The sequence below is a fragment of the Benincasa hispida genome, chromosome 3 (assembly GCF_009727055.1).
Source record: "Benincasa hispida cultivar B227 chromosome 3, ASM972705v1, whole genome shotgun sequence".
Lineage (NCBI taxonomy): Eukaryota > Viridiplantae > Streptophyta > Magnoliopsida > Cucurbitales > Cucurbitaceae > Benincasa > Benincasa hispida.
The window spans coordinates 45,230,860-45,253,632 of NC_052351.1; the positions used below are offsets into that span (position 1 = coordinate 45,230,860).

General features: G+C 35.7%; 1 protein-coding gene across 1 annotated transcript; it reads left to right on the forward strand.

Annotated features, from left to right (window-relative positions):
* The first annotated feature begins 1,569 nt into the window (after window positions 1–1,569).
* On the forward strand, window positions 1,570–4,858 carry LOC120074459 (laccase-7-like). Its single transcript, XM_039027589.1, has 5 exons — window positions 1,570–1,712; window positions 1,778–2,154; window positions 3,080–4,048; window positions 4,731–4,815; window positions 4,855–4,858. The coding sequence occupies exons 1-5, from the start codon at window positions 1,570–1,572 to the stop codon at window positions 4,856–4,858; spliced, it is 1,578 nt and encodes a 525-aa protein (XP_038883517.1).
* Window positions 4,859–22,773: the final 17,915 nt, after the last annotated feature.

Below are 22,773 nucleotides of genomic sequence, written 5' to 3' on the forward strand. Positions count from 1 at the left end.
TTCTGTTGGATAACGAAATTTTGAGTTTAAAATTATGAAAATTCAAAGGCCACTATTTTCCAGTTTTCCAATGAGCTGAAAATATTAATTAAAAATATAAAAGTAGCTAGCTTTTAAAACTAATCTTATTCTTTTGAGTATCTATAAATATATGGCTAATTGTGGCAGTTCTTGTTCCATCTCTCTCTCTTCCAATTATTCTCTTTTTAGCTCTTCTTTAATTATATTAATGGCTTCTTCTTGTTTGGTTCTTCTTCTTCTTCTTCTTCTTCTTCTTCTTCTTCTTCTTCTTCATCAATGGTTTCTGCTGCCATTGTTGAACATTCTTTCACTGTAAAACATCTTCATTCATGCTTTCCTTAAGTTTTTTCTTATTTCCTTTATTATTATTATTTTTTTGTTGGGTCCAACAGGGTTTTATTAATAATTTCTTACATTACAATAAACACTATGTTTGGATAAATTTTCTTTTAAAATAATACAATTTTTCTCTGTGTTTCTTAATTTGTTAAACACCTTAAATAACATATTTTCTAATAAGTTTTATACTCATGCCTTGATACACATGAGCTTAGATTTATTGAAATGGATAAACATTAACAAACGTTACGAGTTTTTTTTGAGACGAGGATCAAATCCCGTATATATATAATGCTAGTTGAACCATGTTTAATTAAAGGTAATTTTACGATTTATGAGTATTGTACTTAATTGAATATTTTTAGGAATATCTATTTGTGATAAATTTTATTTAGAATCATTTTCTTTCTCCGGCATACTTTTCTTTTAGTGATAATAAATGATATTACTATTTTTCTAAAAGATAATCACAAAAACCTTAATTTTTAATCTTGAATTTAATAGTTCCTTTAACTTTAAAAATATCGCAGACATGAATTTATCTTGTAACTTAAATCATGACCTTTCTTCATAGAAATTGGAAGTTCGATCCTTCATCTCTATAATTGTTGTACTAAAAAAAAATTCAAAACTTTTGATTTTATATCCAATAAATTTTTTGACATATTCAAAATTTAATAATTGATCTATTAAATATAAAGTTATTATATATCAAATTAGGGCTTAACATTCAATTTCACCTTTAGATTTGTTTTTTTTAAATGTTGAATAAATCAACAAATTAAAAATTTTGGGACTTCAAGAAAAATCAAATGTTTAAGGGTTCGTTTGGATTGGCTTAAGAAAAAAATGTTTTTCAATAAACTTATTTTTATTTAAACACTTCTGATAAATCGATTAAAATACAACTGAAAAACTATTTTGAGTGGCTATCAAACATTTCAATTCTTCTAAAATGATTTATTTTTTAAATTAAACACTTAAAAATGTATTTCAAATACACTATAAGTGTCTATTAGAGATTTTTTTAAGTTTAAAAATGTATTACAAAATTTAAAATTCAAAAAACTCATTATATAATTTTCAAAGTTGAGAAGCTCAATGAACATTTTTATATAGTTGAACTATGCTCGCATCATCTTTCTTTCTATTTCAACCGAAAAAAAGTACACAATAGAAGTTCACTCTCTCTACTTGTAGGTGGAAGACATGACCGTTCGACGGCTTTGTCGTGACCAAGTGATAACGGCAGTCAACGGTGAATATCCCGGCCCGACAATTCATGTTCAGGACGAGGACGTTCTAGTCATTCACGTTTCCAACAACTCCCCCTATGATTTAACCATTCATTGGTAATGGACTAATTTCTGGTCTCTTATTACAAGAAAGATAATAATTTAAAATGTAAAATATTCAGGCATGGAGTATTCCAGCTAATAAGTGGGTGGGCGGACGGGCCAGAAAATATAACCCAGTGTCCGATACGACCAGGTAACACGTACACATACAGATTCAAGATCAAAGGACAAGAAGGAACTTTGTGGTGGCACGCCCACTCGTCTTGGCTACGCGCCACCGTCCATGGCGCCCTTCTCATTCGACCCAAGTTCGATCAGCCACTGCCATACCCAAAGCCTTACAAGAAGGTTCCTATATTGTTGGGAGAGTGGTGGAATGCCAATGTTGTCCATGTTGAAGAGGAAGGCCTCGCCACTGGTCGCGGTCCTAATGGCTCTGATGCCTACACTATTAATGGACTCCCAGGAAATCTCTACCCTTCTCCCAAAATCGTAAGTAAAATCTCTACAATCTAATAAGAAAATTACTATGATGACTGCGTCTATTGTCGTACACTCCGTCCAATAATTCAATTAAAATTTATCACGTGGTAAATATATTTTTTCTAATTCTTCAACAAAAGAGTTGCATGAGATGTAGGTGTCCCTATCTTTATTTTTAAAATCTACATTTAAGTTTACATAATTTTCTATATGATTTTATAACTTTCAATTGAATGTTTTAAAAACAATGAATATATGAGGATTTAAATAATAAACATTAATATTTGTCCGAATTATTTTTTAAAGGGATATTTTTAAACATATGAAAATAAGTCAACTTATTACAAATACAACAAAATATCAATATCCATAAAATATTTTCAGTAGTTTTGTCATTTAAAGTAGTTACTCTTTTTTAAAACAATTTTTTAATTCTATGATTTAAATGGTAGAAATTTTAGAAATAATATTTGTATGTTTTTAATGGTGAATTATTTTCTTAAAAAAAAGAAAGTTAAGTATTATATTTTATATTATGAATTCATTATTTTTGGTAAATATTACGCTTTATGTTATAAATCATATCAAATTGTAAATGATTAATTTTATAGAAACTTTATAAGGTAAAAAATATCAATTAATTAATTATTGATAATAATTAAGATTTAACATAATATATTAATTCTCTAATAATATACAAGGTGGGATCAATTCTAGTACAAAGCTCATCTTAATGATTCAATCTAATATTTAGTTTATAATTACAACTATTTTTATTTGGTCTATAAATATATTATGAACATGTGTTAAACAATTATTTATATTTTGTTTTGAGTTTGAAAATTTAGAACCAAACAAATCACAATGAAACCACGTTACATTGAATTCTTGTTTTCAAATTTATCTTATCACCTAATCTTCTAGCTTTTGTTGTTAAGAAACATATGAATTGAAGATGGTACGTGGGAAGACATATTTACTTCAAGTAATCAACGCTGCACTCAATAACCAACTCTTCTTCAAGTTAGCCAATCACAAATTCACTGTCGTCGCCGTCGACGCCACCTACACCGACCCATACGTCACCGACGTCATCGTCCTAGCTCCAGGCCAAACCACCGATGTCCTCGTCAAAGCTAACCAACCTCCCGGCTCATACTACATGGCGGCGCGTCCCTACGCTCATACGCAATCCCAAATAGGCTTTCCAAACACCATTACACGCGCCGTCGTAATCTACGACGGTGGATCCCCCTCGACTGCTCCAATAATGCCGGTTCTACCAGCGTTCAACGACACCCCAACAGCACACAAATTTTACAGCAACATAACTGCTCTCGTGGGGGCCCGCCACTGGGTCCCAGTTCCTCGCCACGTGGACAATCACATGTATGTGACATTTGGTTTAAACCTAGCCCCGTGCGGGGCAGGTAATGGTAGCACGTGCGGCGGGCCAAACGGGCAGCGACTATCGGCGAGTATGAATAATGTGTCGTTTGTGATACCAAACGACGCCGGATTGTCGATGTTGGAGGCGTATTTTCATAAGTTGGAGGGAGTTTATAGTAGAGATTTTCCGGATGACCGGCCGGTGAAATTTGATTACACGAATTCGAGTTTAGGACTGGATAATTCATTGATTTTTGCGCCGAAGGCTACCAAAATGAAGAAATTGAAGTTTAATTCGACAGTGGAGATTGTTCTTCAGAATACTGCTTTCATTGCGAAGGAGAATCATCCACTGCATCTCCATGGATTTAACTTCCATGCACTGGCACAAGGCTTTGGAAATTATGACCCGATTCGTGACCCGAAGAAGTTCAATTTTGTTAACCCGCAAATTCGGAATACCATCGCCGTCCCCGTCGGCGGTTGGGCTGTCATCCGATTCCAAGCCAACAATCCAGGTTAATATTTTCTTTTTTTCCTTACATATAACAATTTACATTTTTACTCAACGGTAATAAATTAAATATGTTATCATAAAACTTTGACTAAAAGATTCAAATGTTAAAAAAGATGACGTCAACAAGCTTGATTTGTAAAACAAAAATTGTGATATTTATGTGATGAATTTGTATATTAATGATAAAAATAAAGATAAAATTGTTGCTTCAATTTTAGTTTTTATACTTTCAATTATCTAAATTTATTTTAATGTACAGTAAATCTAAAATTTATTCTCTTATAATTAATTTTTATCGAAATTAATTAGATATAATAACAATAATTTTCATGTAAATAAATAATATAGTTTCATAAAATTATAGTCAAACTAGACTAAATAGAACAAATATATATCTATAATAATAATAATAAAAATAAAATTCAACAACAACAAAAAAAAAACCCTAATTTTGGGACTAATGTTGTTATAATTTTGACACGTATTAGAAAGTTTTTAAAGAATCTATAGTCACGATTTAATCTTAATTTGTTGTGTGACAAATTCTTCTTATTTTTAATTTTTAATATTTTAATTCGTTTGTCATGTATAATAAGAATGAGATATATGAAGATAAATACTATCTGGAATGTATTTAATTATTACTCTTAATTTTTTATTACCTAACGACTTAGAATGTACAGGTGTATGGTTGATGCACTGCCACTTGGATGTTCACTTACCGTGGGGATTAGCCATGGGTTTTGAGGTCGAAAACGGACCAATTCCGTCGATCGGGAACTAATAGTGAGGATTGATGCATTTCAGTTAAAAAACCTGGCTGCCTCCACCGCGGTCCGATCTTCCCAAATGCTAGGGATATCGTCGACAAAGTTCCTCCAGATTTGAAAAAATTAAGTATTATATCTTATAGTTGTTATTTTTTAAGTTTGAAAATGTATCATTTTATTTTATAGATTTGTCAAATTAAGTGTGTATGGGTCAAGACCTAATAATTAGTTTCTACTTTTTCATTCTCCATTGTATTATTCTATTTAAAGCAAATTATGATATTGATAATCAACCGTAATCGTATGATAAGTGAATATGTCAATTTGTACGGTGAATTTTGATAGTTATGTAAAAAGCAGTTGTAATTTTTTTAAGCTTACTTGGTAACGATTTTATAGGTTTTTTTTAACCTCCATTTTGTAACCATTTTAATTTTATTTTTTATTTTTGTAAGTTAAGCCTATAAGTATTATTTCCATATCCAAATTCTTTATTTCTTATCTACTTTTTTTTATCAATAGTTTAAAAGTTAAACCATAATTCAAAAAAAAAAAAAAAATAGCTTTTAAAAATTTATTTTTGTTTTTGGAATTTGGCTAAGAATTCAACTATTGTACTTAAAAAAGATGCAAATCATTGTAAGAAATGAGGAATAAATAGACTTAATTTTCAAAAACCATAAACCATAAATGAAATGATTACTAAACGGGACCTTAAGAATTAAGTTTCTTACTAATATTTTGTATCTATGGGTTCCTTTGATTTGATATCTTACTTTGGATAAATGCTTTCAAAATTTGAACTAAATTTTGAAAACTGAAGTCCCATTTGATAATCGTTTAAGCTCCATTTGGTAACGGTTTGATTTTTGAGTTTTTTGTTTTTCAAAATTAAGTCTATAAGTACTACTTCCACCTCCAAATTTCTTCATTGTTATCTACTTTTTACCATTGGTTTAAAAAACCAAGTCAAATTTTGAAAATTAAAAAACTAACTTTTAAAAAGATATTTTTCTTTTTGGAATTTGGTTAAGAATTCAACCATTGTACTTAAGAAAGATGCAAAACATTGTAAGAAACATGGAGAAAATAGGTTTAATTTTGAAAAAAGAGAATAAAAAACTAAATGGTTACAAAATGGGTCTTAGTTTTTGGTCTCTGAAGAATTGTGTTTTGTCTTTATTTATTAAAAAACAAAAAACATACATCTCCCTATAATTTCCATCTAAAATTTTAAAAAATATATATTCACAATTACTTTGTAAAATAGGATGATATTTTTAAAAAATGTCTGAGACTATCTCTGTTTGGGAAAATGACCAAATGACTAAATCTACTGCATTTTAAACTCGACAAAGGCTAATTCGAAGGCTCGACTTCACATTTTGGCAAGCATACCTGATGCATTGGCCAAAATGGTTGAGAACATGATCATTGCACACGAGATCATGGACTTGTTGCAAGAATTGTTTGAACTTAAGTTCTCAAGCAAAATGGAATTGATGACAATGAAACCAGTGGTGTCAATTCCCAAAATAATCTTCAGTCCTTATTGAATGTCAAGGAACTAATAGAGAAAGCAATTGTTGCTGACTCTGATGAAGTTCATCGACGAAAATTGTTCTCTGAAATGAACCTTGGAGTTTATAATATAGGTTCTGATACTGATCCCACTACTCTCCAGAAAAGGAAGAACTCCCAAGACATTAACTTTGTCTTGGAGACGTGTTTAGTAGAGAATGATAATTCTGCCTTGATACTTGATTCAAGGGCTACTAACACGTATGTTCTTCTCATCAAGGATTTAGTTCCTGGAAAAAGTTGGAAGCTGGAGAGTTGACTCTTAGAGTCGGTATTGGTGAGGTCGTTTCAGCTCTTATTGTAGGCAGGCTTAAGTTATTTTTGGACAAGAAACGGTATCTGTTACTGGATAATGTTTGTGTAGTTCCTCATATCAAGAGGAACTTAATTTTAGTTTCTTGTCTGATTGAACAAAATTATTTCATCTCCTTTTCTGAGAATAAAGTGTTAATTTTTAAGAATGGTATGAAGATTGGTTTTGGGTCAATAGAAAATAACTTGTATGTACTAAGGTCGTTAGTCATAAAAGTCTTGCTTAATAATGAAATGTTCAAAACAGCAACAACTGTAAAAAGACCAAGAGTTTCTCCTAAAGAAAATGCCCATCTTTGGCATCCAAGGTTAGGTCACATCAATCTCAATAAGATTGAGAAGTTGGTGAAATGTGGACTTCTAAATGGTTTAAAAGAAAACTCTTTACCAGTGTGTGAATCTTGCCTTGAAAGCAAAATGACCAAACGACCTTTTACTAGAAAAGGTTATAGAGCCAAGGAAACCTTGGAGCTTATACATTTAGACTTCTGTGGTCCGATGAATGTAAGAGCACGAGGTGGGTATAAATATTTCATCTCTTTCGCAGATGATTATTCTAGATATGGGTATATATACCTAATGCAACATGAGTCTAATGCTCTTGAAAAGTTCAAGGAGTATAAGACTAAAGTTGAAAACTTGTTAGTAAAAAGAAAAAAAAACACTACGATCTGATCGTGATAGAGAGTATATGGACTTAGACTTCCAAAACTATATGATAGAACATGGAATCACGTCTCAACTTTCAACCTCAAGTACACCTCAGCAGAATGGTGTGTCAGAAAGGAGAAACAGAACCCTATTAGACATCTTCCAGACTCGTTTTAGGGATATGCAGTAGAGACTACAGTTTACATTTTGAACAATTTTCCCTTGAAAATTATTTCTAAAACACCTTTTGAGTTATGGAGAAGTTGTAAAGGTAGTTTACGCCACTGCAGCATTTGGGGATGTCCAGCCCACGTGCTTGTGGTTAACCCTAAAAAGTTGGAACCTCGTTCGAAAGCATGCCTATTTGTAGGTTACCCCAAAGAAATGAGAGGTGGATACTTCTATGATCTAACTGAAAATAAGGTGTTTGTATCAACAAACGCTACCTTCATGGAAGAAGACTATATAAAAGATCATAAGCCACAAAGTAAACTTGTTTTAAGTGAGATTTCTAATGAGACTGCTGAGACTTCAAAAATAGTTGTTGAACAGACTGATAGATCAACAAGAGTTGTTGATGTCAGTACATCTAGTCAACCATCTCAAGAGTTGAGACTGCCTCGACGTAGTGGGAGGATTGTGAACGCACCTATACGCTACATGGGTTTAATAGAAGCCCAAATCATCATATTTGATGATGGAGTTGAGGATCCCTTGTCTTATAAGCAAGCAATGGAAGATGTTGACAAAGATGAATGGATTAAAGCCATGAATCAGAAAATGAAGCTTATGTACTTCAATTCTATCTGGGAGCTTGTAGATCAACCTGATGGGGTAAAACCTACAGGTTGTAAATGGATATACAAGAGGAAAAGAGGAAAAGGTACAGATCTTTAAGGCTAGACTTGTGGCAAATGGTTATATCCAGGTTGATGGGGTGGACTATGAAGAAACTTTCTCACCTGTTGTCATGTTAAAGTCTATCAGGATTCTCCTGTCTATAGCCACATTTTATGATTATGAGATATGGCAAATGGATATCAAGACTGCCTTTTTGAATGGTAATCTTGTGGTGAGCATCTGCATGGTTCAACCAGAAGGATTCATTCAACAAGATCAAGAGCAAAATATTTGCAAGCTTAATCGGTCTATTTATGGACTGAAACAAGCATCTAGATCTTGGAATATAAGATTTGATACTACGATCAAATCTTATGGCTTTGATCAGAATGTTGATGAGCCTTGTGTTTACAAGAAAATAATTGGGAATGATGTAGGTTTTTTTTTTACTAACGTTAAGAAATGGCTAGCCGCCCAATTCCAAATGAAATATTTGGGAGAGGCACAGTTTGTTCTAGGGATCCGATCACAAAGGATTGTAAGAACAAAAGGTTGGCCTTGTCTCAGGCATTGTACATTGACAAGATGCTTGTCAGATATTTGATGCATGCTCTAAAGTCTCGTATCCTATAGTTTGTAAACAATTTGCACGAACGCTTGTGTTGTTAATATATTATATGTACTTCACATCATGTTTTTTTGCTCATTTGCTTGCTTTATTTGCTTTACCACAAACCAATAAACATAAAATCTCTGGTTATATGTATGTGACTCAAGCATGTATGTGGTGACATACAAGTGGATCATGTCTTGAGTGATAACCAAAATGGTCTGTAGTATATGGATAAAGGAAGGAAACCTTATCCTGGTAACGCTACGGATGCGACCCACTTTGTGGAATGGTCACAAGTGTTGTGACTTGTCACAGATGGTTTGATCCTGATCATTTATATTGGGGACATACGAGCGGTGCTCCTATACAAAAAGTGTGATAAGACCTGACCACGAAGTGTTAACGTCTCGTTATATTAACACCGTTCATGACAGAGACTTCACTTCACTAGGATGACCATAGGTAACATGATCTCGATCCTGAGTGAGTTGAGAACTCCTGCCATTGAGGGCGTCATTTGATTTGTATGGGTGCGAGTGACTAGTTCATCGATTCAAACCTACCATTTTGGAGATTCGTCTGATTTGGGAGCTGGGAACTCAACTACACAAGATGGAATTCACTCTTTCCTTGAGGTGGGGTAAGTAGATAGATAGCTCCCTTAAGGGCTGAATCCGAGGCTTGAACGATGTGGCGCCACACAACTTCTCTTGGTCCGAGAGGTGTTCATACATAGGTTGACTATGTTGTATTGTTCATTAAAGGAATCAATGCTACTTAAGGAGTGAGATGTAACTATAGGAGCATAAAGGTAATTTGGCCCAACTGTACTTACGAGCATCTGTGAAGGGTCATCGTACTCATGATTGGTTATATCCGATGGACACAAAAAATATATTTGTGGTAAGAAGAGTTCAGCTGTTGGTCTTTAGTGGAATGCCTTACAGTTAACAGATGGTGGATCTCGTGGCTAAAGAGTTTAGTCAGTTATTCACGAACCGTTGGAGCTTCGACCCACAAGTCCATTAGGTCCCCTAGGTAGCTTGGATAAAGTCGAAAACCAGTGTTTGGGTTAATTTGAAATGTTTAAATTGACAAGAGGAAGTTTGATTATATATGATATAATTGGACTGGTTAATTATATAGGATATAATTGGCTAAATGGATGAGATACATTATTTTGGAGGAAATTAGATATAAATATGATTTATATCAAGTAGAGGAGAAAATACTATAGTAGATATGTGATATCAAACTATAGGATAAAAATATAATATGATTATAAATTAATTAGTTGATTAATCATATGATAATTAATCCAATTTTCATATTCGGACGTGGGTTAGTGGACAGCGTTAGTTATTGTAACCGATGAGTTAAAATGAAAAATGTTTTCATTTTGAATCCCCCTATCGTTCAATCGCTCGAAAAGAAAAGTGAGAGTGCGATGACGTTGATCTAAACGATCGCTTACGTAAAATAAGAGCCTGTACGATAGTCCTCTCCGCCTAAACGATCGTCTACCTCGCGCCTAAACGATCGCACACTGTCGCCTATATGATCGCATAGCTTCTCTAAACAATCGTATAGTGTGCCGACTTTGCTAAACGGTCATATACCTTTTCCTAAACAATCGTTCAGTAAATCCTACACGATCGTTTAGCTCTTCTTAAACGATAAGCATTTCTGCTATGCTATAGCGTCTTTTTCCCTCCCACGTGCTTACATGATTCGTGTTTCCTCCTTCCTCTACCAAATTCACCAAATACCACCCTCTGGGTTTTCACTTCGAGAATGCCCGAGGTTCTTTAGTGGTAGTGTCATCCCCACGGTGTTCGTGTTTGTTGTTGTTCGTGCTGCTTTTGTTGACACTGCTGTTGGGTGTTGATAGATCGCGTGGAGGGTTCCGCTGCTTGGAGTGTCAAAGTGTGAAGAACGTCTTCAACTGATATGACACTCTTTCCCTTATTATTTTGTTGTTCATAGCATGCCGTTAATTAAGATTTGATTGCATAACTGTATGTTTGAATGTATTATATGTATTTCGGTCACGGTGAGATCGGAGCGATCCGAACACGCTCATGGAACTCTTAGATATGAGATCCTTCATTATTACCTTTCAGGCATGGAATTGTTTTTTCTAAGAAACAATGTCCTAAGATACCTCAAGAGGTTGAGGAAATGAGATGGGTTCCCTATGCATCAGGTGCTAGTAGCCTTATGTATGCAATGTTATATATTAGACCTGACATTTGCTGTGCAGTAGGGATGTCAGTCGATATCAGTCCAATCTACGATTAGGTCACTAGACAGTGGTCAAAATGATCCTCAAGTATCTTCGGAGAACGAGGGACTATATGCTCATGTATGGAGATAAAGATTGGATCCTTACAGGATACACAGACGCTGACTTCCAGAATGATAGAGATTCTAAAAAATCAATATCAGGGTCAATGTTCACTCTGAATGGAGGGGCTATAGTATCGCGAAGCATCAAGCAAGGATGCATCGCAGACTTCACTATGGAAGTCGAATACGTAGCTGTTTGTGAGGCTGTTAAAGAGGCTATTTGACTTAGAAATTTCCTTACTGATTTGGAAGATGTTCCAAATATGTCTTTGCCGATCACACTTTATTGTGATAACAGTGGGGCTGTGGCAAATTCTAAGGAACCTCAAAGTCACCGAAGAGGCAAGCATATAGAACGAAAATATCATTTGATCTAAGAGATTGTGCATCGCGATGATGTAATTGTCACGAAGATTTTGTCGGAGTACAACATTGTTGATCCATTTACAAAGGCTCTCACGGCTAAAGTGTTCGAGGGTCATCTATGTTGGGAATGCCCTAAAACTCGCAGTTCGTAAATTTTGTGTCAAACATTTCTATTTATCAATAAAATATTATTGAGTGTTTTTTTCAATAAAGACATTGATATTGCATTCTATAATGAAAATCTAATAAATAAAACCATGGCTATAGTATGAATACTTTAACTTTATTTGATGACATAAAAAGGATCAAGTTATAGCCTAAATGGTCTATAAGTATATGGATGAAGTTGGGTATTTCATCCTGGTAACACTATTGGATACGGCCCATTTCGTATACTGATACAAATGATGTGATCCATAAATCATTCATATAGAGACATGTGAGTGGGGGCATCCTATGCAATGAGTTTTCATAAGATTGGACCTCGAAGTAGTCACTTTTCTTTATAATGACCATTTACTGTTAAAACTGACTATTTCAAACTAAAATAACCTAGGGTAACACGATCTTAATCCTGAGTTAACTATGAACTCCTGTTTATTTTGGTATTATCCTTTGATCTGCATAGGTGAGAGTAGTCCAATAACACTGCTCAATGAGCCTTCCATTTTAGGGATAAGACTGGGTAAATAGTTGGGGACATAGCTATGCAAGATGGAATTCAATCCTGTCCTAATTAGGGTTAGTAGATAGGTTGTTCTCTTAAGTGTTGATGCCTAATCTTAAAAACCGGGGCCCCGCCCTCTCTTGGTAGAGAGGGATATGATTTATAAATGGTATTACAAATCAGTTGTTCAATAGAGGGTCAGTGGGTGCTTAAGATGCAAGATGTATTTACAGGGGTAAAATGGTAATTTTCACCCAACTGTAAATACAAACGACCTTTGAAAGATCAACCTACCGATTATGGTCAAAATGGACAAAAATATATCTACAGTGAGGAAATTGCAACTATTGAGCTATAGTGGTACGTCTTGATAGTTAACGAATAGTAATTAATTCGTTTTAAAGAGTTTAACTGATTAATTACAAATCGTTGGAGCTCATGATCTGTAGGTTCATTAGGTTCCTCTACTGGCTCATAAATTGGAATAGCAAATTGAATATTGAATTGGATGAATTTTGAAATTAGGTTTATGAATTTGAAATGTTCAAATTCAGTTATTAGGATTTTCAATTTGTTGTATTTGATACAATTAAAAACGTTTAATTTAGTTGAAATTAAACAAAATCGGAGAATCAATTTATATTTAGATTATGATTTAAATATGCATTTGAATCATAATGGTGGAATTGGTGTTTTATTAATTTAATATTAAGATATTAAATTGATTTTCTATTAATTCAAAGGTTTAATTAAAATAAAATTAGTTTTATATAAATTAATTTTATAAAAACAAAATATAAATAACATAGTTTTATTTAAAACAAGGAAAATTGATTTTAAAATCAAAATCAAAGAGAAAATGGATTTTTTTCCAATTTTTGGGAAAAATCCACTATCTCTTCAAAGTGGGAGCTCACCATTTTTCATCAAATTCTTCAAGGAGGAGTTACCTTCCATGAAACTTGATAATCTTGCATGTTTTAGTATATATATACATGTTTCATGTAGAGAAATTAGTAGAGATTTTCTGGAATTCTGACTATATTGCTTGGAAATTGAAAATCCTTTCAAACCCATCAAAATCCCTCTCCAATTTAGTTAGATTTGAGTGTTTCCACCACATATTCCTTCTTGAGCTTTGTAGAGAAGATCTTGGTTATAGTCTTGTTGAAGTTTCAAGCTCAATCTTGAAGTAATACTGTTGAATTCGTAGATTGAGTCTTCAAAGGTAATGTTTTCTACAAACCCTCTTTAAATTTCACTTAAATAGCATGTTTAAAACTCAAATTAAAAGTAGTTAGAGTGCTTATTAACTCTGATTTATTCCGTTGCATGTTAGATTACTCCTTCAATCTAGAGAGTGGGTCTACGAGATATGCGGTACCTTGTCTAGGCTAATGGGAGATGTTACTGGGGTATAGTGTATGCCTTAGTTTATTGTAATTTTGTACTGTCTTTGTATTGTACATTAGTCTCCTGAGGCTTTAGGACAAGTGGGAGATTGTTGGGAATGATGTCCTAAATCTCCTGGTAGTCTCATAGTTTGTAAACTCTGTAAACATATTGTTATTAATAAAATAAGTGTTATTTCATAAGCATTTACTCAATCCAAAAAACTAAGATCCGAGGTTATTTTATGTAAATTTAAACAAGTATGTAGAGACATACAGGTGAATCTTGTTTAAATTAATAACCTAAATGGTCTGTAATATATGGATAAAGAAAGGATACCTTCTCCTGGTAACACAATAGATATAACCCGCTTTGTAGGTGTTACAAGTGTTGTAAAGTGCTACAAATGATCTGATCCTGATCATTCATATGGAGACATGTGAGCGGGGGTATCCTATACAAAGAGTTTGTATAAGACTGGACAACGAAATGATTAGTCTCTTTATATAATTTCGTTGATAATAGAGACTTACATTTCACTAAGATGACCATGGGTGACATGACCTTAATACTGAGTGAGTTGGGAACTCCTGTCTATGAGGGCAGTCCTTTGATTTGTATGGGTGAGAGTGGCTAGATTGCCAACTCAACAAGCCTACCATTTTGGGATTCGTCTAATTGGGGACCTGGGAACTTAGCTACACAAGACGGAATTCACTCATTCCCCAAAGTAGGGGTAAGTAGATAAATTGCTCCCTTAAAGGCTGATTCTGGGTCTTGAACATAGTGGCTACACCCTCTCTTGGAAAGAGAGAACTCAGTCATAGTGGGACTATGACTTATTGTTCATTAGAGGAATCAGTGGTATTTAAGGAGTTAGATGTAACTATAGGAGAACAATGGTAAATTGGCCCAGCTGTACTTACGAGTGATTTGTGAAGGTTCATCGAACTGTTGGTTGGTTATATCCAATTGAAGGAAATCAATCATGAGGATTTCCATGAGTAGCGAAAGAGATCGTTCCAAATTCCATTCGAGTGAACACAATCAATTACAGTCTAAGAATGGAAACTAACAGGTCATGCACAACAAGAAATTACAGCATGCTTTAATATGTTACAAGGGATAGAGGATGCATATCTTTGAAGAACCATTCTTCATGAATCCCTCGATCAATTTCCAAGCGTCCAAGAACAGCAATGCTCAAACACAACGACTAGTACAACACGTGCAACAGCATGAACACAATGAACGCAGCCTCCACGAACCAATCGAATCTAACTTGTTCCACAAACTAAGTGAGGATGCCACCACAATGGTTACCTTGGTATTCTCGGTGTGAGAATCCAGGAGTTGTGGGTTATGTATGATCTTGGCTTAAGGAAGAGACTTGAGGACTACAATAGAGCAAATGGGAGATAAGAAAGTGTCTATTGTATAGACGATGTGCTCAATTGTGTAGTAAACGACAGTCTATCATATAGACTTAGCCACTCGATCGTTTAGCTACAATCAGCTGAATGACTATCGTATAGTCAAAGTTGCACGATCGTTTAGTCTCTGTCAGCTATCGCTTAGTGAAACTATTTCAATTGATAGCTTAATCCGTTAGTTCTTTTCGAATGAAGTAACTTTTAATTTTAGGAAAACCATTTTTCTTTTATCTCATGGTTATCATAAAACCACAATAACCTCCCACTCAATCGGTTATTAGAGAAAAAGAAATTAATTATCATATAATTAATATATTATAAATAAATATGATAATCAATTTACCATATTATATTTATAACCTATAGTTTTAATATTTCATCTCATGAAATATATAAACCATAGTTCTTTTTCTATTTTATGGTACTTAATGTAAATCATATTTACATTAATTCCTCCACTTGATGTATCTCATACATCACACCAATTATATCATATATAATTGAATTTCCTCTTTTTAATTTGAACACTTCAAACTAACCCCAAGAACTGATTCTCAACGTGAATCTATTGAGCTATCAAGGAGACTTTATGGACTTGTAGCTTGAAGCTCCAACGGTACGTGAATAGCTGACTAAACTCTTTAGTCACGGGATCCACCATCCGTTAACTTCCGGGCACTCCACTAAAGACTGATAGCTGCACTCTTCTCACTACAAATATATTTCTGTTACCATATCAACCAATCAATAGTACGATAACCCTTCACAAATCGCTCGTAAGTACAGCTGGGTCAATTTAACGTTTTTCCCCTGTAGTTACATCTAACTCCTTAAGTACCACTGATTCCTCTAATGAACAATAAGTCATAGTCGTACTATGATTGGGTCCTCTCTTCCAAAGAGAGGATGTGGCCACTATGTTCAAGACCCAGAATCAACCCTTAAAGAAGCAATCTATCAACTTACCCCTTCTTCGGGGAAGGATTGAATTTCGTCTTATGTAATTGAGTTCCCAGCTCCCCAATTAGACAAATCCTAAAAAAGGCAGGCTTGTTGAGTTGACAATCTGGCCACTCTCACCCATACTAATCAAAGGATCGCCTTCAAAGGGAAGAGTTCCCAAAACACTTAGGATTAAGTCATGTCACCTATGGTCGTTTAAATGAGATGTAAGTCTCAATTATCAACGGCGTTATATAAAGAGACTAATCATCTCATGATCCGGTCTTATACAAACTCTTTGTATAGGACACCCCGCTCGCATGTATCTACATGAATGGTCAGGATCAAATCATCTGTAGTAGTTCACAACACTTATAAACCTCTACAAAGCGGGCCATATTCATAGTATCACTAGGATAAGGTATCCCTTCTTTATCCTTATACTACAGACCTTTTAGGTTATTACTAAGGCATGATCCACTTGTATATCTCATATACATGCTTAAGTTTATATAAAATAACTACGGATCTTTGTTTATTGGATATGAGTAAATGAAAATAAAATAACTCTTACTTTATTAATAACAATATGTACAAAGTTTATAAACTATGAGATTCTGGGAGAATTAGAACATCAATCCCAACAATCTCCAACTTGTCTTAATGCCTCGAGAGACTAATGTACAATACATGAAAACACAAGTACAATATACAATAAACTAGGGCATACTATGTACCCCAGTATCATCTCCCACTTATCCTAGATAAGAGGTCGCATGTCCCGTAGACCCAGACTCTCCAGATGACCCTCGAACACTTTAGCCGTGAGAGCCTTTGTAAACGGATCAGCAACGTTGTGCTCCGACACGATCTTCGTGACTATCACATCACCATGATGCATAATCTCCCTGATCAAATGATACTTCCGTTCTATATGCTTGCCTCTATGATGAGTCTGAGGTTTCTTTAAATTTGCGACAACCCCACTGTTATCACAATAGAGAGTGATCGGCAAAGACATATTTAGAACAACTTCCAAATCTGTAAGGAACTTCCTAAGTCAAACAGTTTAGCGGCTTTACAAGCGGCTACGTATTCGGATTCCATAGTGGAGTCCGTGATGCATCCTTGCTTGATGCTTCGCCAAACTACAACCACTCCCTTCTAAGTGAACACTGACCTTGATGTCGATTTTCGAGAATCTCTATCAGTCTAAAAGTCAGAGTCTGTGTATCCTGTAAGGATCAAATCCTTATCTTCATACACGAACATATAGTCCCTCATTCTCCGAAGATATTTGAGGATCGTTTTGACCGCCATCTAGTGATCTAATCTTGAATTGGACTGATAACGACTAACAATCACTACTACATAGCAAATGTCAGGTCTAGTACATAACATTGCATACATTAAGCTTCCAACAACAGAAGCATAGGAATTCGTCTCATCTCCTTAATTTCTTGAGGTGTCTTAGGACATTGATCCTTAGACAAAAGAATTCCGTGCCTGAAGGGTAATAAACCCATCTTGGAATCCTGCATCCTATCTGATCAATATTTGATTAATATACAATGCCTGAGACAAGGCTAACCTCTTGTTCTTAGGATCCCAAATGATCTGGATCCCTAGAACATACTACGCCTCTCCCAAATCTTTCATTTGGAATTGGGTAGCTAGCCACTTCTTAATGTCAGTCAGAAACCCTACATCATTCCCAATGAGTAGAATATCATCCACATACAGCACCAGGAAAGCTACTGAGTTATTGATGATCTTCTTGTAAACACAAGGCTCATCAATGTTCTGATCAATGTCAAACGATTTGATCGCACTGTCAAATCTAATGTTCCACGATCTAGATGCCTGTTCAACCCATAAATAGACCTATTAAGCTTGCAAACACTTTACTCTTGATCTGGAATGATGAACCTCTCTGGTTGAGCCATGTAGATGGTCTGCTTAAGATTACCATTAAGAAAGGTAGTCTTGACGTCCATGTACCATATCTCATAATCATAAAATGTGACTATGGATAGGAGTATCCTGATAGACTTCAACACGACAACAGGTGAGAAAGTTTCCTCATAGTCCACTCCCTCGAACTGGGTAAAACCTTTTGCCACGAGTGTTGCCTTAAAGGTCTGCACCTTTCTATCTACACCTCGTTTTCTCTTGTAGATCCACTTACACCCTACCGGTTTTACCTCATCAAATTGGTCCACAAGTTCCCAGACATTATTGAAGTACATAGATTCCATTTCTTGGTTTATGGCTTTAATCCACTCATCTTTGTCAACATCCTCCATTGCTTGCTTATAAGATAATGGATCATCGACTCCATCATCAAACATGATTCTTGAGCTTCAGTTAAACCCATGTAGCGATCCGGTGGGTTCGCAACCCTTCCACTATGCCGAGGCAGTCTTAACTCTTGATATGGTTGACTAGATATACCGACATCAACAAATCTTGTTGATCTATTAGTCTGTTCAACAACTCTTGTTTAACTGTCAGTAGTCTCACTAGAAATCTCATGTAAAACAAGCTTGCTTCGTGGTTTATGATCCCTGACGTGGTCTTCTTCCAATAAGATAACGTTTGTCGATACAAACACTTTGTTCTCACTTGGATCATAGAAGTATCCACCCTTCGTTTCCTTGGGGTAGCCTAGAAAGAGGAAAACTTTCGAATGTGATTCCAACTTCTTTGGGTTATCCATAAGCACGTGAGTCGGACATCCCCAAATCCTAAAATGGTGTAAACTACATTTACGACCTCTCTACGGTTCAAAAGATGTTTCAAAAAAACTTTTCATGGGAACATTGTTCAAAATGTAACATGCAGTCTCTAATGAAAATCCCTAAAACGAGTCTGGAAGATGAGCATAACTCATTATAGACCGAACCATGACCAACAGGGTTTGTTTCTCCTTTCTGATACACCATTCTGCTGAGGTGTACCTGGGGCCGAGAGTTGGGATGTGATTCCATGTTCTATCATATAGTTCTGGAATTCGAGGTCCATATACTCTCCACCATGATCAGATCATAGTGTTTTTATCTTTTTACCTAATAAGTTTTCAACTTCAACCTTATACTTCTTGAACTTGTCAAAGGCTTCAGACTTACATTGCATTAGGTAGAGATACCCGTATCTTGAATAATCATCTATGAAAGAGATGAAATATTCATACCCACCTCGAGCTCTAACACTCAGCAGTCCACAGAGGTCTGAATGTATAAGCTCCAAGGTTTCCTTGGCTCTATAACCTTTTCTAGTAAAAGGTTGTTTGGTCATCTTGCCTTCAAGGCATGATTCACATACCGGCAAGAAATTTTCTTCTAAATTCTTTAGAAGTCCACATTTCACCAACTTCTCAATCTATTGAGGTTATTGTGACCTAACCTTAAATGCCAAAGATGGGCGCTTTTTTTAGGAGAAACCTTTGGTCTTTTTGTAGTTGTCGCTGTATTGAACATTTCAGTATCTACAAGCTGCAGGTTCCTCTGGACTTCTTGGTATACTCTAGCCACTTTGTCCCTAGTAGCCCTCTGATCGTCTGAGCAGTACTATTGAAACACATTCAAGTAGCCTGGAAAATAACCATCTCTCGGGTACAAGAATTAGTAGTTTGAAACCACATTCATAAGCCATTTAACACAATTTATCCATCATTAATAGGTTTTCATACAAAACCATACAAATCATAGTATAGTAAAACTACATTTTCATAACTTCAATTCAAATAAAATTCGAGTTCAGAAAACATAATTCAATGCATTTTTTAAATAATAATCAAGAAAAATGGATCATGCCATCACATTTCACAATCCATAGCATACTACCATACTTATATACTTTTCATATCAAAATACTTAAAATAAAACCACACACTGTTAATCGATTTCTCCTTGGATTTCTGGTTCCTCCGACTCCTGTTTATCTTGAAATTATATTAATAATCCTCTAGTTATCCTCCACATGACAATCCAATTATTTTTAAATTAACCTTCAAATATAACCCATCGTCACACCCCATCCCAGATTACCCTCTTAACTTGGAAAGGAGTATGACTGTAGCAGTTACCAGTCTAGCACTGGCACTTATTACCTCTTAGCTTGTCCCAACCTTGAATTCATACAATCACAACATTCAATGCACAGCTTAACCAGAACTTTATTATATTAACATAACACAAGGTTTACAGGACTATTTACATTACAACATACAACTTTTACACAATGAGCCCAACAACATATCCTAGTCCCTGAACACTCACACTCATACAAAACAAATATTATGTCTTCTATCAACCTAAGTCTTTGAGTGGCAGAGACGCAGCAAAGATGTCTTCTGGGACATGACCGCTATCTAAGGGGAAAACATTTGAAAACATGAGCTAGAAGCCCAGTGAGTGACTAGTTTTTAAAAACATAAACAATGCATTAAAACTAGGAATCAATACTGAAAGCTTAGCTAAAAATATAAACGAAGTTCACATAAACATTAGCGCCACATAATACATCAAAATGTATTCACACTAGAATATAACTGGCTATTTCTTATCTGAGAGTGGCTCATAAGCTTTATTCTTTGGTCCAGCCCTGCTGGTTCACTGTGTGGTCAGGGAAGGAAACTTCCGCTCCAACCCTATAAGTAATCCCTAGGTTAAGGTGTGAAGCCTTCATCCATTACCCTCACCTAGTCCTGCTCAACCAATCCCAAGGTTAAGGTGTGACTCTTATGTCCAACACCTTCCTCAAGTGTGACGCCTTCGTTCAATACCTGAAGTATGGCTCCCAGGATTAAGACATGACTCCTTTGTTTAATGTCTCCCCTCAAAGTGTGAATCCTCTGTGTATCACCTGAGGTATAAGGCTCCTCTGTCCAATGCCAAGTAGCCATAGCTCTCATAGTCGGCCCCGAAATGGAAATGGAGAAAAAAATTCCCCACTCCCTCCCTCATTCCCCAAGTGTTCGGGGATTCCCTGCCCCGTTCGAGGCGGGGCCTCAGCCTCGCAAATTAAATGGACATCTCTAGGTTGTAGGAGTGGGTTAGAAGCTTGAACGCATAGAGGGTTGAATGCCTAAGGCGTGGTTCCCAGGATTAAGACATGACTCCTTTGTTCAATGTCTCCCCTCAAAGTGTGAATCCTCTGTCCATCACCTAGGGTATAAGACTCCTCTGTCCAATGCCAAGTAGCCATATCTCTCGTAGCCCGGCTTCCAATTCCAACTCATATCTAGTCCTTGGCTTAAGTACCTTCTCCTCTGGTCCCTCAGTTCTCAACCTATCATACTTCTTAAAGCACAATCCTAGCTCTACTAGGATTTAGTAACTCAATAGAATCTAAGGCTACTGCCTATTTATGGCTAGTGAATCACCAAGCCATTCTTTCACACATCACAGTCAATGCATAGTAATCATCATGTAAGTATGTTCAATAAACATAAGTTGAAAAATCATTCATAAAGCTTTTAGAAAACATTTAAAGTCACTCACAGCCTTTGATGTCAACCCTCCCATGCCCAGCACAAATAGGCGTTGAGTACTTAGCAAAATTCTAAAGCTTTAACTTGACTAGGCAACAACTTCTTCATCATGCGTAGATCACCATGCATCCAAGTCTTGCCTTAGGCGTTCAACCCTCTATGCGTTCAAGCTTCTAATCCACACCTACAGCTTAGAGATGTTCATTTAATCCGCGAGGCTGGGGCTCCGTAGGGACCCGCCTCGAATAGGGCAGGGAATCCCCGAACACACGGGGAATGAGGGAGGGGGAGGAGGGAGGGAGTGGGGAATATTACTCCCCGACCCCGCCCCGACTCCCAGCCCCACCCCAATTGTATATATATGTATGCATATATAAATATATTAATTATTATATTATTTATATATATACACTATAAAAGTAAAACCCTAAGTGGCGGCACTCTCATTTTCTCATTCCCTCCAGTTCACTGTCTTCAGTCGACGGCACACCAACACATCACACGGCTTCACCCTCACCTCACCCTCACGACCTCTGGTCCTCCACTCGTCCAGTCCTCATCCTCACTTCTCACTCACGCTCACAGGCCACAGCTCAAGTTCACGCTCACCCTCACGTGGCCTGTCTCTTATACACATCTAGATGTGTATAAGAGACAGTCCCTCTCGTCTGCAACTTCTCAACAGCGACATGACTTCTGGTCAGCAGTCACAGTCTCAACTCCGGTTAGTGGTAACTTTTCAGCAGTAAGTTCTCACCGTCACTCTCCCTCTCGCTCACCCTCACCATCAGCGGCGACTTCTCAGCAGTGACTCTAACTAGCGGCCTCCGTCAGATTGTTTTAAGGTCTATCCGACTGAATATCCACTTTCTGATCTGATTTTTGAATCTAAAGATAAAACTAGTTGTTCGATTTGTGAATCTGATCTGTGATTTATGGTCTGATTTGTGAATATGCGATTTGTGATAGTGAATTTGTGGACTGTGATCTTCTATTTTTTTGTATGCCTGAAATTGAAGAGTTGTTCAATTTTGTGATTATTTTGTTACTATTTGACTATTTTTAGGTGAAATTTAAAAATGACTCTATCAAATAATAATGAGTTAGAATAAGGTGGTTCAACTCCAACATCTATGAACATAGGCGAATCAACCCCAATAAACAGTATTTTTAGTGGTAATGATCAATCTACGCCTATTACATTAGATACCGATGATAATAAGGATGTACTAAAAAGTAATAGGTTGACATTAGTAGTATGGAATCATTATAAAAGACAAAAAATAAATGACACAATGAAAGCAATATGTAATTAT